General features: G+C 41.9%; 6 protein-coding genes and 1 non-coding gene across 7 annotated transcripts; all 7 read right to left on the bottom strand.

Moving 5' to 3' along the window:
- Positions 1 to 172: 172 nt before the first annotated feature.
- Positions 173 to 2,323, bottom strand: LOC145710279 (DENN domain-containing protein 1B-like). Its single transcript, XM_081788005.1, has 7 exons — positions 2,197 to 2,323; positions 1,946 to 2,153; positions 1,548 to 1,905; positions 1,099 to 1,505; positions 748 to 1,054; positions 443 to 705; positions 173 to 397 (listed from the first exon to the last, which is right to left on the bottom strand). Exons 1-7 carry the CDS (start codon positions 2,282 to 2,284, stop codon positions 349 to 351), a joined length of 1,680 nt encoding a protein of 559 aa, XP_081644131.1. The 5' UTR covers positions 2,285 to 2,323; the 3' UTR covers positions 173 to 348.
- Positions 2,313 to 4,345, bottom strand: LOC145710281 (tRNA (adenine(58)-N(1))-methyltransferase non-catalytic subunit TRM6-like). Its single transcript, XM_081788008.1, has 5 exons — positions 4,142 to 4,345; positions 3,854 to 4,098; positions 3,632 to 3,809; positions 2,540 to 2,983; positions 2,313 to 2,495 (listed from the first exon to the last, which is right to left on the bottom strand). The coding sequence occupies exons 1-5, from the start codon at positions 4,341 to 4,343 to the stop codon at positions 2,335 to 2,337; spliced, it is 1,230 nt and encodes a 409-aa protein (XP_081644134.1). The 5' UTR covers positions 4,344 to 4,345; the 3' UTR covers positions 2,313 to 2,334.
- Positions 4,346 to 4,372: 27 nt separating this feature from the next.
- On the bottom strand, positions 4,373 to 8,014 carry LOC145706931 (RNA polymerase-associated protein CTR9 homolog). The gene is made up of 8 exons (XM_081784387.1): positions 5,973 to 8,014; positions 5,771 to 5,926; positions 5,549 to 5,730; positions 5,358 to 5,501; positions 5,065 to 5,317; positions 4,813 to 5,024; positions 4,561 to 4,771; positions 4,373 to 4,519 (listed from the first exon to the last, which is right to left on the bottom strand). Exons 1-8 carry the CDS (start codon positions 7,987 to 7,989, stop codon positions 4,509 to 4,511), a joined length of 3,186 nt encoding a protein of 1,061 aa, XP_081640513.1. The 5' UTR covers positions 7,990 to 8,014; the 3' UTR covers positions 4,373 to 4,508.
- A 34-nt stretch (positions 8,015 to 8,048) lies between these two features.
- On the bottom strand, positions 8,049 to 10,338 carry LOC145710557 (synaptic vesicle 2-related protein-like). Its single transcript, XM_081788324.1, has 9 exons — positions 10,272 to 10,338; positions 9,943 to 10,212; positions 9,755 to 9,896; positions 9,613 to 9,709; positions 9,425 to 9,570; positions 9,111 to 9,380; positions 8,787 to 9,070; positions 8,643 to 8,744; positions 8,049 to 8,526 (listed from the first exon to the last, which is right to left on the bottom strand). Exons 1-9 carry the CDS (start codon positions 10,325 to 10,327, stop codon positions 8,373 to 8,375), a joined length of 1,521 nt encoding a protein of 506 aa, XP_081644450.1. The 5' UTR covers positions 10,328 to 10,338; the 3' UTR covers positions 8,049 to 8,372.
- A 54-nt stretch (positions 10,339 to 10,392) lies between these two features.
- LOC145709517 (syntaxin-5-like) lies at positions 10,393 to 11,908 on the bottom strand. The gene is made up of 6 exons (XM_081787205.1): positions 11,752 to 11,908; positions 11,316 to 11,602; positions 11,191 to 11,269; positions 10,917 to 11,148; positions 10,756 to 10,875; positions 10,393 to 10,709 (listed from the first exon to the last, which is right to left on the bottom strand). The coding sequence occupies exons 1-6, from the start codon at positions 11,893 to 11,895 to the stop codon at positions 10,528 to 10,530; spliced, it is 1,044 nt and encodes a 347-aa protein (XP_081643331.1). The 5' UTR covers positions 11,896 to 11,908; the 3' UTR covers positions 10,393 to 10,527.
- Positions 11,909 to 12,005: 97 nt separating this feature from the next.
- LOC145709532 (myosin regulatory light chain 12A-like) lies at positions 12,006 to 13,416 on the bottom strand. Its single transcript, XM_081787220.1, has 5 exons — positions 13,280 to 13,416; positions 12,782 to 12,875; positions 12,473 to 12,628; positions 12,306 to 12,433; positions 12,006 to 12,262 (listed from the first exon to the last, which is right to left on the bottom strand). The coding sequence occupies exons 1-5, from the start codon at positions 13,367 to 13,369 to the stop codon at positions 12,191 to 12,193; spliced, it is 540 nt and encodes a 179-aa protein (XP_081643346.1). The 5' UTR covers positions 13,370 to 13,416; the 3' UTR covers positions 12,006 to 12,190.
- Positions 13,417 to 14,398: 982 nt separating this feature from the next.
- On the bottom strand, positions 14,399 to 14,470 carry TRNAQ-UUG (transfer RNA glutamine (anticodon UUG)). The gene has a single exon. It is a non-coding gene; the product is annotated as a tRNA-Gln (tRNA).
- Positions 14,471 to 14,543: the final 73 nt, after the last annotated feature.

Here is a 14,543-nt window from a genome sequence, read left to right as displayed (position 1 = left end):
CTTTTTCGGACATGCAGGTTTCCTCATTTGAATACAGCGCTGCTCTCGATTTTTTTCTCTGTAAATCTGGACGCATGCAAGACATTTTTAAGTGATGAAAGGCATTCTGCTCCTTGCGCCTCGAAAATCGTAGATAATTGATTTTCATGGAAGTAATGCGAACAACTTCAACTGCGGTCATTTGTAAAATTTATTTCCACTGGCAAAAGAAAGTGTATACTTTGAATGATCAGAAAATGAAGTTATCTTGAATGAAGTTCAATGATAGGTGGTTGCATCAGGTAAAGCAAGAATATAATTGCAAAAGAAGAATAGTAAAAACAAAAGGGAAAAGGGGATGGGAACTTTTTAGGCTAAAGGATCGAATTCCGATAAATCGTGGCGGTTGCTTGAAGATCTGAATACTACACTTAGAAGTCAGTTTGACGAAGTTTCAGCTTACGAGTTTGTCTGGCACGTCGTCATTTGCGTTCTCGGTGCTGGAACTGGGGGCTGTGCAGCAGAATTATGATTTTGTGAAATATGAAGGTTATCGAAGTCGATTAAGCTGGGAATATGCATTGGCACGTTATTGCGTTCTGGTTTTGTAGGAACCGGATTCGTATTTGTAAGAGTTGCGGGCGCAGGAGGTGGTGGTCTGCTTGGCTTTTGTGGTTTGACTTGTTCTGCCGCGGCGTCTGTTGGAGAAAAGTCGAACACAAGCTCCTAGATAAAATTATAGAGCTAGGTTAACAATTATTGACAAACCTCAGCTTGGACAACTCGTGGTGTTCGGTTCGACATGGGTCCTTTAATACTGCCAACCCGTCTAGGTGTTTCTGACACGATCTGTTTCGTTTTTGACATAGTCTTATCAAAGAGCTTGTTCACCATGCTCTGGCTGTTCTGACCAAGCTGCTTGAAGTCGGGCATTTTCAATCCTAGATCTTCTAGTGATGCAATTCGCTCATCGAGAGCGTTCCGTTTCGATGTGTTTTTAGTGTTGACTTCGTCAAGTCGCTGCTGGCTGAATTGCTCAAACATTTGGACGCCGATGATCGCCTCTGCAAAAGAACTGAATTAATTCATAAATTGAGAGTAAAAAGAGTCATAGCTTACCGGTGAGATTTATCATTGTGCGCAGCTACAAACAAATCCTTCGAATATACAATCTTGTCATCTTTGATCTGGAATCCTTGGCGGTAGTAGTACAAAAGCCTAGCTTGAAGCGTCAGAAAAGCACTTTGTATCTCATTTCCAGTAAACTGCTCCCAAGATTTGAAAGTTTTCTCAAGCTCTTTCATGAACTTCTTCGGGATAAGCTCAAGGTCTCTATCCTTCTCGATGGAGTAGAACGCTTGCTGGTCAAGGTCTAGCACACAGACGCCATCTTCTACAATAGAAGAGCCGACTTTATCCAGCAGAGATTGATAAAGCGACGAGTGCACGCCTATCATATATGGAGTCGGTGCACTAGCGTAATCCATTAGATCTTCCGGCAGTGGCATGATATAGATTCCTGTCCACTTAATTACTCTGTTAAATTTGGGAAAAGGAGATGGGTTTACTTTGAAAGGATAAAGTAACTCTTCGAGCGCAGAAGTGGTATCCGTCAGAGTGGACAAACTCGTACTTTTGAAGATCACCCGCCGCTCGAAAAGCAACGCCACCCAAATTTCTATCACTAGTCTGGGTGTAAGGGACGAGCGTAGCACCATTGTAGAAACATTGCCGAAGATATCTGGAAACATGGTTTCTGGTGGCTTGAGTATAATGCGGTTTGGAATCACTTCGAGTGGGCATTCCGCCGTCGGAATATTTGAAGTTTTCAAAATTTGTAGAATTTGCGCTTGGACACTGGGATTGCTATTCTGACTTTCAATGAACCGCAAAATGTCGTAGAATGAAGATCGCCAAGACAGCGAACTAAACAGAATGAGCCAAGACGTTGACTTTGAATCGATACCTTAGAATGCAATAAACAATACACGAGTCTGGATTTGAGTTGTCTAGCAAGCAATACCCAAAAATATGCGCACCAGATATATCAGTCATTATAAAAGTAAACGTCTCTTTCTTCGGCAGATACTGAACTCCAGTTTTGTCGTCAAAGGGGAAACAATATTTCTTTGCCATGTTGATCTTGTCTGGCGGGTATTCCAGAGGCGTTCTTGCTAGATTTACTTATAGAACTAAGGCTGACTTATTCAGATTCACCTCTAATTTTGACTTCAGCATTGCCCCTGATTTTCTGAAGTTTCAGGAAACACAAAAGAGGATTTTGCTTTTCGACTTGATTGTCCATCTATTCATCTTAAAAGAACTAAGTGCTAGGGCGAAGCTGATAGGATAAGTTTATGCCTGTACAGAAATTCCGTAAAGAACATATCCGCGATTTCCAGGCATGTGGACTTCGGGGTGTGTTCTTTTAGGCAACACTTGCACAGTTCGTTCAAAAATGCTGTTAATTGACAACATAACAGCCCTTTTACTCTCGTGAAGCTTGTTGAAAATTTCTAAAAAGAGATTCTTACTAAATAATTGAAGCTGCATTCCTTACCCATAAGAGGTTCCTTCTTATCACAATAAACAACGAATGGGCAGCTAGGTTTTAAAAAAGAGAGCAGCATAAAAAGCCACGGCAGTGGGTGATGCTTCGCTGCAATCACTAGACATTCTAGCTGTTCTTTTAGTAGTTCTGCCGCTCTGGAGTATTTTTTGAGACGTTTCTCCTGCCTCTCACGTCGGGAAATCCTTCCTTTATCTTCTGCCTCTTCAACTTTCTGTTTCTTCGGTTGGGGCTCTTCATCTTCATCCTTCAATTCTGGTAGTAAAAAAACTTTGCTGATTACAGCCTTCCCCAAATTTTTCGCAGGATAATAAGAGAGCTTGTCCCACACTTCATCTGGGAAGTCATAATTTTGAAGGGGTACATGAGGAGGACTATCGCCGAGCTGCCCTTGAAAAATTGAGACGAGTTCCCCTCTTCCTCCATTCAATTTCGCTACAGAATTTATTCATTTGAATTAAATTGTCGCTAGAAATCCCTTAGATGAAATTAAAAAAGTCGACTTGAGGCAAAATTTTTTGAAAAATATTTTATTGGCTTATCTGAAAGAAGATGAAATTCTGAGTCGAATGGTCTACTTCCGGCTCTATAATTCCATCAAATGACGTCATTATGACTCATTTTCCCTAAAAATCGTTTGGGGAGCTTTTGAAGGGGTTTCCGATGGAATTTTTCGGCGTTCTTGGGCTCAAAAGAATCGCCGTCGAAAATTGAGGGGGGGTTTTCCTGAATTTTGAAAAATTCCAAGAGAAACACCTTCAAACCGACCGGTCGAAAAATGGTCAAAATTTTTTTCTTGGTTTTTTTCAAAACCCTTTAAAACCCCCCCTCAATTTTCGACGGCGATTCTTTTGAGCTATAGAACGTCGAATAAGTCCAACGGAAACCTCCTTAAAAGTTCCCCAAAAGTTTACCAAAAATGCCCTAATCTGGACTTTGTTACGCAATTTTTGACGTCATAAAGTCAAAATTTTCGGGTCAAATCTAGCCCATTCGACTCAGAATTTTCTGGTCTTTCTTCTGAGCACGAAAAAAAATTTTATGAAAATTTGCCTCAAGTGAAGTTTTTTAATTTCATCTTACATAATATTGCTCCAGTCATGAAACACGATGAGTGGTCAGCAAGCAGAACTTTCGAATTTGCATGGATATTTGCCATCGCCATAATTGTAGCGAACTCCTGTACATCCAAGTAAGCTCCTTTCGTCCTTTCTGTTGCGAGTTTCTGATGCACGATCAATTTCATTGACGGCTTCAAGATCTATAAAATCATTCAAAAAGATGCACCTACAACTTCCTTCTTACCTCAATTCGTCCACCGTGCTTCTTCTGCTTGTGCCTGACAAACTTCTCTTGGGTAAATCGTGTCTTGCTTTCGAAATCGGCATTTCCTCTTGCGATCTTTTCAATAAGTTCTTCGCCCTTCTGTTCTTCTCGCATCTCCATGATGCGCTCTCTTTCTAAGTTCTGGCCCTTCTGCGACAAATCTGCAGCGTTTCGGTTGTCCGCTCCTGATTGAATATTCCCAAGGACCTTCGAGACGACATTTTCTTATCGATACAGTAAATTGTACATATCAAAACTGTGTGATACCTCCACAGGCCTCAGCAATATCTAGCTTCTCCAAATGTCCTTGTTGTATTTGCCAGGTATGTCCCCAACTACTTCCAATGCAGGCGTCCCATGAAAATTTATGCTTTGCAAACGAGGCATGTTTGCCCTTCTTCACTACCATGATTTTATATATTCCATCGTGGCCAATAACTGCTCGATCTCCGTCAGCGATCACTTCCATCTTTACCTAAAAAAATAATATGAAGTTGATTACAAAGAGCATATATTTTTCAGGCAGTTATGTGAATCCCACATGTAAATAGAATAGTGCGAAAAGGGAAAGAGAAAGGTCAATAATAGTAGAACTTCTACTGTAGAAGGAAATAATTCAATAATTCAAACTGGATCAATCCGAATCTTAAATGATATATTATTATAAGATTGAATTTAGCGGTTACCGGAATCCAATCCAGGTCGGCTAGTATTCTTCTTCTCCGTATCGGAATTCATATCCTCATCACTTGAACTATCCAACATGGCAGTTTTGTTCGATGGCGCTGGAGGGGCGTCTTCATCGCTTGAACTAGCCAAGGTGTCTTTCTGTGGCTTTGGTGGGCCGGCTTCCTCGTCACTGCTTGACGAAAGCATCGCTTGCTGTTGTACATGGGCCTTAATCATCACGTTATCTCTATTTCATATTCTTTTGCTACCTTTGCGTTGAAGTCCTCGTCGGAAGACGAGTCGTCGTCGATGACTTCTCTACTTTTGTGCTTGGGATTGAAACGCGATGGCGCTGGTCGCTCATCATCCGAGTCTCGTTGTTTCTTCTTCTTCTTTCTTCCTCGAAGGGCAGATCCGGCCTCAGCATCAGATTCGTTGTCATTAATGAGACCATCGTCGCCTTCGTTTCGTCGACGTTGCTCTGAATTATAATAAATATCGTTTTGAATAAAACCAGTTACTTTTCGAGCCCTTCGGTTTCGGCGTGCTGTCCTTGAACTTTTCGGATGGCTTGTAGACTTTCTCCAAGACGGCACCAGTTTTTTCTCGATACTCGTTTCGTTTTACTTCGAGCGCACGCTGTCTGGCTTCTGCCGCAGCGATTCTCTCTTGCTCCTTTTGCTTTCTTTTCAACGTCGCTTGATTGACGCTTTCTTTAGTTCGTTCACGATGAGCACGTTCCTCATCATCAGCTAATTTGGCTCGATTGACGTACTGAACAAAATTAGTTTTTGAAGAAGACTATTTTATTTACGATATGAGCTTGAGTAAGGATATCCTTGCACTTGCGTGCTTCATTGCTCGCCCCAACCAAAGCGAATTTATGCTTGTCTCCAGCAACACTGAGCCATTCGAAATACCGCTCACTCAATTCCAGATCTCTTACAGCGCAAACGACCTAAATAGTAAAGTGAATGCAAATAAATAGAACGATAAAGTCATTACCTCTTTGAGATTGCTCTTAGACGCGATGAGCTTTCTCTCGGCTAGCTGTTGCATAACCAACGCCAAGTTATAGAGAACAACAGTATCCTGCGGCGCAACCCTTCTTGCTTTTATGAGACATTGCTTGCATTCTTCCATCAAATTGTTCTTGAACAGTGCTCGGGCAAGATATGTGAGGCAATCTTCAATAATCGTTATTCTTTATTCAAGTCTGGACCTTACCAGGATCCGATTGCAAGTTGAATGTTCGCATCGCATTTTTGTACATCTGAATTGCACTTGAAAATTGCTTCTGCTCAACGTAGATATGCGCCAGATTGAACCACACATCTTTCATTTCAGATGTTGCCTCTCGGACGTGTGAGAAAATGTCTCTTGCTAAAAGTAACCGTGAGTCGAAACATATTTCTCATCTTAAACTTACCTTCGCTGGTATATCCTCTGTGAGCGAGAACAGCTCCAAGGCCGTTGGCAGCGTAGATGTTCTTTGGATCCTGACGCAATACATTCTTGTACAAGGTCAACGCTCTTTCTTGATGTCGTTTGAGTCTCATTTGATCCCTCGCTGGTGCATGTATCATATTGAGCCATACATTTCCAAGCGCAACATTCGCATACGCATCATTTGCCGTCCTTTCAGCTTTCAGAATTCTTTCAAACTTTTTCTGTCCGGTCCCCCACTCTCCCTTTTCTAAGTGGAGATTTCCAATCAAGCTCCAGGCATCCGGACTTTCTGGGTCAATGTTCAAGCCTTCCTTGAACAAGTCCGAAGCGTCGAAGATTTGGCCCTTGTCACGATGCATACACCCTAGTCTTAGAATAGCATCGATGTACTTGGGGTTATTGTTAACGATTTCTTTGTAGAGCCAGATCGCCTTGTCGAAGTTGTACATCTTTTCCATCAATCGAGCGGAGTTATACTTTACTGTATTATGAAGGCTCCTGTAGTACATGTAATCAGGACCATCGACAAGTATCTTGATTTTATCTTCAGCATACTGCAGATTCGTTTTAGCATCTTCGAGATTCCCAAGGCGCATTTGGAGTGTACCAATATTATTGTAGATTTCTGCACGCACATCAACTCCCATGCACTCCATCAGTTCGATCACCTTTCGATACGTTTCAAGAGATTTCTCTGGAGTGAACTGCTCCAGCACCTGAGCGTAGTCAATGAGCGCTTCCCAATCTTTTGGATTATTAGCAACCACTTTCTCTAGGTGAGTTTTTGCAAGGGCACATTTTTCTGGATCAGTCGAGTCGGCGTATAAGTGACCAAGAACTTTCATAGTGTCATGCTCGTTAGGGTACTCCTTGAGGATCTTCTCGAAAAGAATGATTGCCTGTTCAATGTCAGAGGGAGAACCGCGTTGAAGATACATGCAACCGAGATAATAATACGGCAGTGCATACTTAGGCGTTGAAAAGTTCGCGGCTTGGTTGTAGTAACGAAACGCTTGTTCGTAATCGCCACTCTTATGATGGCACCGGCCGAGCTGATAGCACGCTTCCGCACGAATTTGCTGATGTTCGGTGTGATGCAAAGCGTGAAATGCGAGTTGCTGCGCTTTATCTATTGCGTTTCGGAAAAAGAAATGGTTCGCAAGATGAATATGAACCAAGGCGTTCTTCTTGTCGATTTTATATGCAGAAGAAAAGAGAGTAATTGCATCTTTGACAGAGGTCATATCCCTTTGGTTCAAGTTGATGACGGCAAGACCAACAAGGGCTCCAACGCATCTCTTGTTGATTGTAAGCGCCCGTGTGAAAGCATCGACGGCTTTACCAAGCTTGTTCATTCGATAGAAGCAAAGACCCATTCCGAGACGAATATCAGCTGGACAGCCAGGATTCAGTCGCAGACATTTTTTGTAATGCCCAAGTGCGCCTTTGAAGTCGCGTTTGTTGAAGGCAATGCAGGCTTTTCCCAGGAGCGCTGGAATGGAGTTGGGATCTTGATCGAGAACGAAATTGAACTGATTATCGGCCTGGTCAAGTTGATCGCCTTTATCGAGGAGGCAGAAGCAGGCGCGCCCGAGGAGATGGCTTTGGTCGTACATAATGACTTTATCGGCGAGAGTATACAAAGTTGTAGCTTCCATGAAAAACTTGGTTTGTTTTTCCTTGTCGATTTCCTGCTTTCCACAGATGACGTTGTATGCTGCTAGAGTATCGAGGCATCTCATTGTATCCTTTTCGTGGCCCATGTAGTCCTTTCCTGCTTTCGTGCGGGCCTCCTCCAACACTTGCTGAAATTCGTCTCGACGATCTTGGCGCCAGAATTCAAGAGCAAGTTCGAGCCAGACGCGCATGGGGGCGGCCTCATTGCTCAAAATGTTGAGCACCTCTCCAGCATCAGGAATACTGGAGCATTCCAATTCGATAACTTCCTCCGAGTTTCGAATTGGTATTTCGATCGTTTTAGGGCCGCCATGATCCATAGTGGAGTACCGCCCACTCCAATCCCCACTGAACAAAAACGCATTAGAATATGTTATAACAGTTGATGTTAAGATTTACTTCGTTTAAATATATAAGTGGGGCTGGTGTTTGTGTAACAGAAATGATAAAATTCATACAATTATGACGATTGCACAGACAAAAGGTACTTTGGCTAAAAAATAGGAATGAAGAAACTGCATTGATATATAAAAAGGATAAAAATAGCCGGAAACAAAGTTCGAAATGAATGAAGAAAAGTAGACAAGAAGCAATAATGGTAAATATTTCGCTAAACGAGATTTTCAAGCTTGCATGCTGTTTAGCAAAAAACATTGCGGATAATTAAATAACTTAATATGGCGATAAAATGGGAATAGCTGGTTCAGTTAGCGGACTGATCAAACGAGATAGGATTTTCAAATTCAGCCGGAGGTTCGGGGCGTTTCTGAGATTTATTTTTCTGTGTGGAGGTAACATCCTTTAGGTCACGGCCCTTCGTTTCAATCGGTAACAGGATGGAGGCAAGAGAGGCTACCTTCACGAAGGTTCAACTTCTGTCAGTAAAAAGACGCTTTATAGTATTTATAAATTTACTTTTTAAGCGGAAATTTAATAAACGGGAGTTTTCTGTGTCTCAGTTTTGAACCTAAACAAAGCCACGATGCCATATGTAGATGCAGCGGCGACTTGACTCTGCCGGATGAGAACTTGCGCGATGAAAGGCGTTATAAGAGCACCAACTCTTGCAAAGCCGCTAATACAAGTTGGAAAAAGCTTTAAGATTGAGAGCACATACCTGCATGTTCCTAGCCCAACCGCACGCATTGATGTAGGGTATACTTCTGGTGTATAAACATATGCCGCTTGGAATGAGCCAGATATGAAAGCGCGGGCAGCAAATAGACAAAAAATAGTGGCTTTCTCTGATGTGGCATGCGGGGTTATAAATGTGAAGATAGCGAAGCCAAAAATCGTAACTGCAAGCGTGGCTTTTCTGCCCACATACTCAAGGATGAGAAGAGTAACGATTAATCCGGGAAATTCTGCAAGAGTAGTCCACAAAAGTTCGATATAATCACCCTGAAAAGATGTTAGCGAAATTAATTTTTCTGGACATTACCGTGTCTAAATCGCGGCAATTAAAACTGCACTGATCCTTTGCGTCACAAGTTCCTTCCTTGAGTTCTTGAAGAATTTCCGTTGTCATCAAGACGATTCCATAATAACTAAAAGCGCATGCGAACCAAATGAGCCACAAAAGAAGAGTCGTATTCTTCATTTGCGGGCTAAGCAAGTCGCTTATGCTTCCGCGAGATTCAACAGATCCAGTCGTAAGGAGCCTTCCTTTAGGAAGCTGCTTTCCGTTCGTCTTGCAAACAGACTCAAGCGTCTAAAAAGGTCATTGGAATTTGTCCAGTTCAAAAAAGAACATACAAGCAGCGCCTTATCCGGATTTCCAGAAAGCATGTGGTATCGGGGCGATTCAGGAAGCCATCTGCAGGAAATTGTAAAAAGAATCAGTGGAATCGCGCTAACTCCTAACAAAGCACGCCAACCGTACTTTGGCATTATCAGAATCGCTAGAATCAAACTGTTAGACAAAGACAGAATTACCATCTTACCGAGGATAACTTCCACACAAGTGCCAATCGCCCAAAATACTTCGATCATCATTATACACCTCCCTCTTGCTTTCTTCGGCAGGAATTCGGAGTATAACTAATTGAAGCTTGATTCAAACTAAAACGAGCAAAGGATGCTTACTGTAACAGATTGAGGCACCCCGCCGACTCCAAACCCGACACAGCCTCGAAGAATCAAAATCCACGGATAGGTTGGTGCGAAAGCCGACAAAACTCCAACATATGAGACAAATGCAACCGCTAATACCAATCCTGAGCGCCGTCTGACAGAAGAAACATAATCTCAAGCGACGAATTTTTATGTCTTACCCGTGTCGATCGCAAAGTTTTCCCCAAAAAGCGCTTGAACACATCATTCCTACAAAAACCACAGTCGAAACCAAAGCTTCCTTCCACGAGTCTAACTTCCACTCACAACGAAGAGCCGGCGCGATTATTGATAGAATCATGAGCTCCATAGCGTCTGCCATCCATGCCATGCCAGTTAAGATACTCAATCTCCACTGAAATCGACCAAAACCAGCTTTTTCGACAGCTTCTTCAACAGAAAAACGAGCTTCATTCTCGTCTGGCGCATCCCTAGCGAAAGTTTTAAAAGTTTATTCTTTAGAACATCAAAAATCTTTTTTCAAACGTGCCTGATCGCATATTGCGCCCTTCCTCTGGAATCCGTTTCGTCCGATTCGACAGCCATGTCACCAGAATCTATAAAAAGCGATCGTTAGATATATGAATTCAATGTGTACAGATTTCACCTATTAAAGTTTTATATAATATGAGGGATTATTGCACTGGAGGAACTTTTAATATTCTAACGGACTTAGGTGGCCCGAAACGGCCTTTAAATTTGTATTATCTTAATAAGTATGAATTGAATAACGGCTTGTTGAAATTTTAGGCAAAGAAAATAACGAAAACGATGAAGAAAATGATCATAGTGGCGAAGACCTTGACCATTAGCCAGCGGTTCGATGTTACGGAACGGAAGTACTTTAGGAGCTCGGTATGCGCAGACTCGATGTTCATCTCCGACTCCTCGACGTTCGAGTCTATTCTCATGATGGTTTCTTCTTGCGCTAAAAAGACACAATTTACGTACGAGCCGAGCCATAGAATCGTTACCTTTCACCATTCCAGCTAACTGAACGAACATATCTCCCAGCTCGACGATGGTTGATTCGACTTGTTCCATCGCTTTCGATCGATCTTGTAAATACTGATCTTGCTCTTCATACATTTGTCCTAAATCCAGTTAAAAGAGCGTTTGATGAGAAAAAATGGACCTTGAAATTGCTGATTGAGAGGAATCAAACTGGAATCGTTATTCTGTGCTCTTTGGTCGTCATTGAACAGGACGGTGGAACGCATAAAGCTGCTTTGCGAGTCTCCAGGAATGCCCTTTCCGGAGAATTGACTTCTCCTATCGCTCTGTGCTTTCATGTTTTCTCGCCGCGCCTCGAGAGTCGATTTAAAATTGCTACTCATTGCGGCCAATTTCGTTTGCAAGCTCCGGACCTAATTATTCAAAATAATAAATAGCAAAGGCAAAACGGCTACCATGGATTTGTTATGTTTTTCCCCGTCTTTCGAGTTGGGCGTTCCAGATTGCATTCTGTCCAACTCAGCCAGTGACTGTCTAAAACGTGTGTCTACCACACAGCGTTCAAAAAACGATTGAATACCTCATTTGGTCCATGTCTTGTTTGATGATATAAGTGAGTTCTTGAATTTCGACGGGCTTGTCATTGAAGAGCGTGGTACTCTTGCAAAGCTGTGTTAATCTTCCTAGTTTGTCCCATGTGTTGGTGATGTCTTTGCCGACTGCCTTGCACCGCGCCGCAATTTGCGATCGTTGACGGTTTCGACCAGCGCCCTTGCCTGCCATGGCGTTCGTCCCCATCGATCGACAAATCGACAGGAACTCATTCGTCCGATCTTTGCTCATATCCTCGGGGAGAACAGGACGATTCTAGGCAAATGACAAAATAGTATAAGTAATCATATTTGCAACACATTTTAATCAAGCAGCAGAATTTGAAAAAGAAAGCCATTTTAAAATTTTAGAAGAGCAGCACGCGGCTCAGCGATGCAATTTTGTACGTTCGAATTAAGGCGTACCTGTAATTCAGGATTAACAGAGGTAGGCTCAGATTTAGCCCAGGCAGGAGTTGCCGAAGATGTAAACGCGCTGCTACCGGCTGAGTGATTGATAGAATAAGTTGGCTTCCTTGAATCCCCTCCCCGCCTCCTATGCGCGTGCATTCACTCTAGAAGCGACCGTACTGATTTACTGATGCATTTTGGAACGTACTGCTTTATTATTTCATTAATGACAATCATCAAGACTACAATTTGAAGTTATGTAATGAGAGTTTTTAAGAAATTCGTATTTTATTTTTTTGATTATCGAAAAAACGTGCAAAAGAGTGAGCGAAGTTCAACAGGCACAATTTAATTTTTGTATGTTTCGTGAGAATTGAAATATGTATTCGTGCGAAGGCAGAGTGAAAGAAAAGGTTGAGACGAATAAGAAGAGGGTTTCAGAGCGTTGCTGTTTTCATTCGAGCTTGACCATCTCCAATTTATTCGCGTCTGGGTCCACTTTGCCGTGTTTTAGGATTTTGACGAACTAAAGAGCTCGTTAGACTCAATTCTGCTTGTGCGCGTTTTACCTCAATGTAATCGAAGTCGCCGTTGGCGTCGATCGGCGCTTCTCGTAAAAGCTCGTCCACCTGGTCTTCGGTGTAGCGGTCGCCCGTCGTCATTAGCAACTCTCGCAGATATTCCTCGCTTAGTTTTCCTGAAAGCGTTAACAAGCGCCATCTGACGTCTTGCCCACCTGAGTTGTTGTCGTCGAAGCATGCAAAGGCGTTGCGTATCACATCCTCGGGATCAGTTCCGTTAAGCTTTTCGCCAAACATCGTCAAGAACATTGTGAAATTGATCGGCCCTGGCGCTTCAGCCATCATTTTTTCCAGGTAATCATCAGTTGGGTCTAGAAGTTTTCGATTAAGATTAAGGATGCTTTTTTGAAGTGGCTTCAAAATTCATATTTTAGCTTTCTGGGGACAATTTTCAAAATAAGCTCAAGATCTTTTTGAGCGGTATTTTACGAGTAGTAAAATAAATCATAATGATAGTTGATCACCTTTGCCGAGAGATGCAAGCATATCGTGAAGATCGTCTTTGTCGACGAAGCCATCCCGGTTTTGGTCAATCATGGTGAAGGCTTCTTTGAACTCCTAAACGAAACATGAGCTATCTGTTGGAATAGCGCGCACCTGCGACTACGAGCTCTATGTAAATTTACAATTACGTCAAAATGTCTGTTTCATCTACCAGTTTCATTTCGCTAAAGAAAAGTTACTAAAATCACTAACATCTAAGGAACCGTTCTGAATTTTGAACAAGAAGTCTGGGCTATTGAGTCTTTACAAAAAATCAAAGCTAAGATTTCATCAATAAAGAAAAATCATTTTTTTTATTATTCAACATTATTGTTGGAGTTTTAAAATAAATGCAAGTGATTGCCCAGGCTTTTGCATTCGCGAGTCTTCAAAAAAGAGAAGATCGTCGGCGCAAATGGTAAGCAGACAGTGTCAATATTGGAAATTCCATTCTCAAAGAGGGAAAAAGAAGAACGTACCTGGATCTGGTCCTGGCCGAACATGGCGAAGACATTGGAGGTGGCTCGTTGCGCTCGCTTCTTTGGCTTCTTGGTTTTTCGGCTGGCCATTTTGGATGTGTTTTGGAGGTCGGCTTGGCTCTCTTTCTAAACTTACTCGGTCTTAGCCCGGCTCTATGTCAATGAGAGTGATTCAGAAATAAAAATGGCCACAGCAGCGCGCAAGAGCAAATATTTGAACAAATAGACTGAATTAGAAAATTCAAAATTTTTTAATCGAAAAACTTCGCAGCAGCATGTGAAAAAAACACAGTAGACTCTCTCTCTCAATATGTTTCTCTCTTTCTAAGTCTGTCAAAATTCGCGCTAGGGTATGAACGGCGCATTAAAAAATACAATGGGAGCTACTTTGGTGGATCAAAGAAAGGTTTGACCTTTTATGATTGACTACAAAAGAAAATCGTTCGCGAATCGCGTGTATATCAAATCGACAAGAATAACTTTACGAAAACCGTGAGTGATCTTTTATTCTTGGCGTGAATAATTTACTACTCGCTTGGTGAATAGACGGCAATTATTAATTTAATCAATCGACAATAGTAAAAATGTTGACAGTACCTTCGTGTTGTTCATTTCGAATGGATTCATGGTCGTCTTGCTTATTTAAAGAATGAACACGAAAAAATAGGTACATCACTGGGCGCTCTTTCGATCTAGAAACTCTTCGGAAACGACTGTAAACTCTCCTTTTTGAGATTGATTCTAGATTTGATCGAATATGCAAAAATCAATCTACTATAGATTAGTTCTCTCTTTATTTCTGATTTCCCTTGTCCCTTTTGAAAGAAAATAAATGAACACATGAAAGATGACTTTGAATGAAGCTGAAGTCGGCAGTTATAAAGCAAAAAAGCTGAGATTCACTAAAATTGTATTTTGGCACATTTTTCGGTTTCGAAATCGTTTTTTCTCGACCAATTGGATATCTCTACGGCTGCCCGGCGAGCTATTAACTTTTCTCGGCTGGCTGCTCAGAAAGACAAAACAGAAGAAGCATCGAAAAGGCGAGTTTTAGTTTCTCAGTTGAAAAAAATGCGCCGCAGATGATGATTGGGCGACCTACACCGCGAAGAAAAAGAGAGGTCCTACCGAGATTCGAACTCGGATTGGTGGATTCAAAGTCCACAGTGATAGCCATTACACCATAGGACCATCTGACCCAGTCCATAAAATAGCGCAATATATTTAATTCTTTCTATAACTTCTCTGGAAAGTCGCTTATTAA

Source organism: Oikopleura dioica, chromosome XSR (genome assembly GCF_907165135.1).
Source record: "Oikopleura dioica chromosome XSR, OKI2018_I68_1.0, whole genome shotgun sequence".
Lineage (NCBI taxonomy): Eukaryota > Metazoa > Chordata > Appendicularia > Copelata > Oikopleuridae > Oikopleura > Oikopleura dioica.
This window is presented reverse-complemented; position numbering and strand designations above follow the sequence as displayed.

What these genes read in the sequence shown, in the direction of transcription:
- LOC145710279 (XM_081788005.1), bottom strand. Translation starts at nt 2,284, where the DNA reads ATGGACAATCAAGTCGAAAAGCAAAATCCTCTTTTGTGTTTCCTGAAA. An exon ending in TGCTGAAGTCAAAATTAGAG is followed by an intron (nt 2,154 to 2,196) that starts GTGAATCTGAAT and finishes AAGTAAATCTAG; the next exon opens with CAAGAACGCCTCTGGAATAC. An exon ending in CACGAGTTGTCCAAGCTGAG is followed by an intron (nt 706 to 747) that starts GTTTGTCAATAA and finishes AATTTTATCTAG; the next exon opens with GAGCTTGTGTTCGACTTTTC.
- LOC145710281 (XM_081788008.1), bottom strand. Translation starts at nt 4,343, where the DNA reads ATGGAAGTGATCGCTGACGGAGATCGAGCAGTTATTGGCCACGATGGA. An exon ending in TATTGCTGAGGCCTGTGGAG is followed by an intron (nt 4,099 to 4,141) that starts GTATCACACAGT and finishes TGTATCGATAAG; the next exon opens with AAAATGTCGTCTCGAAGGTC. An exon ending in TAAGAAGGAACCTCTTATGG is followed by an intron (nt 2,496 to 2,539) that starts GTAAGGAATGCA and finishes ATCTCTTTTTAG; the next exon opens with AAATTTTCAACAAGCTTCAC.
- LOC145709532 (XM_081787220.1), bottom strand. Translation starts at nt 13,369, where the DNA reads ATGGCCAGCCGAAAAACCAAGAAGCCAAAGAAGCGAGCGCAACGAGCC. An exon ending in GCTTGCATCTCTCGGCAAAG is followed by an intron (nt 12,629 to 12,781) that starts GTGATCAACTAT and finishes GAAAACTTCTAG; the next exon opens with ACCCAACTGATGATTACCTG. An exon ending in CTTCGACGACAACAACTCAG is followed by an intron (nt 12,434 to 12,472) that starts GTGGGCAAGACG and finishes TAACGCTTTCAG; the next exon opens with GAAAACTAAGCGAGGAATAT.
- LOC145709517 (XM_081787205.1), bottom strand. Translation starts at nt 11,895, where the DNA reads ATGCACGCGCATAGGAGGCGGGGAGGGGATTCAAGGAAGCCAACTTAT. An exon ending in TCTCAATCAGCAATTTCAAG is followed by an intron (nt 10,876 to 10,916) that starts GTCCATTTTTTC and finishes AACTGGATTTAG; the next exon opens with GACAAATGTATGAAGAGCAA. An exon ending in GTTAGCTGGAATGGTGAAAG is followed by an intron (nt 10,710 to 10,755) that starts GTAACGATTCTA and finishes GTGTCTTTTTAG; the next exon opens with CGCAAGAAGAAACCATCATG.
- LOC145710557 (XM_081788324.1), bottom strand. Translation starts at nt 10,327, where the DNA reads ATGGCTGTCGAATCGGACGAAACGGATTCCAGAGGAAGGGCGCAATAT. An exon ending in AGGGCGCAATATGCGATCAG is followed by an intron (nt 10,213 to 10,271) that starts GCACGTTTGAAA and finishes AACTTTCGCTAG; the next exon opens with GGATGCGCCAGACGAGAATG. An exon ending in ACATATGGCATCGTGGCTTT is followed by an intron (nt 8,527 to 8,642) that starts GTTTAGGTTCAA and finishes AACCTTCGTGAA; the next exon opens with GGTAGCCTCTCTTGCCTCCA.
- LOC145706931 (XM_081784387.1), bottom strand. Translation starts at nt 7,989, where the DNA reads ATGGATCATGGCGGCCCTAAAACGATCGAAATACCAATTCGAAACTCG. An exon ending in CAACTTGCAATCGGATCCTG is followed by an intron (nt 5,731 to 5,770) that starts GTAAGGTCCAGA and finishes CGATTATTGAAG; the next exon opens with ATTGCCTCACATATCTTGCC. An exon ending in GAAACCGAAGGGCTCGAAAA is followed by an intron (nt 5,025 to 5,064) that starts GTAACTGGTTTT and finishes ATTATAATTCAG; the next exon opens with AGCAACGTCGACGAAACGAA.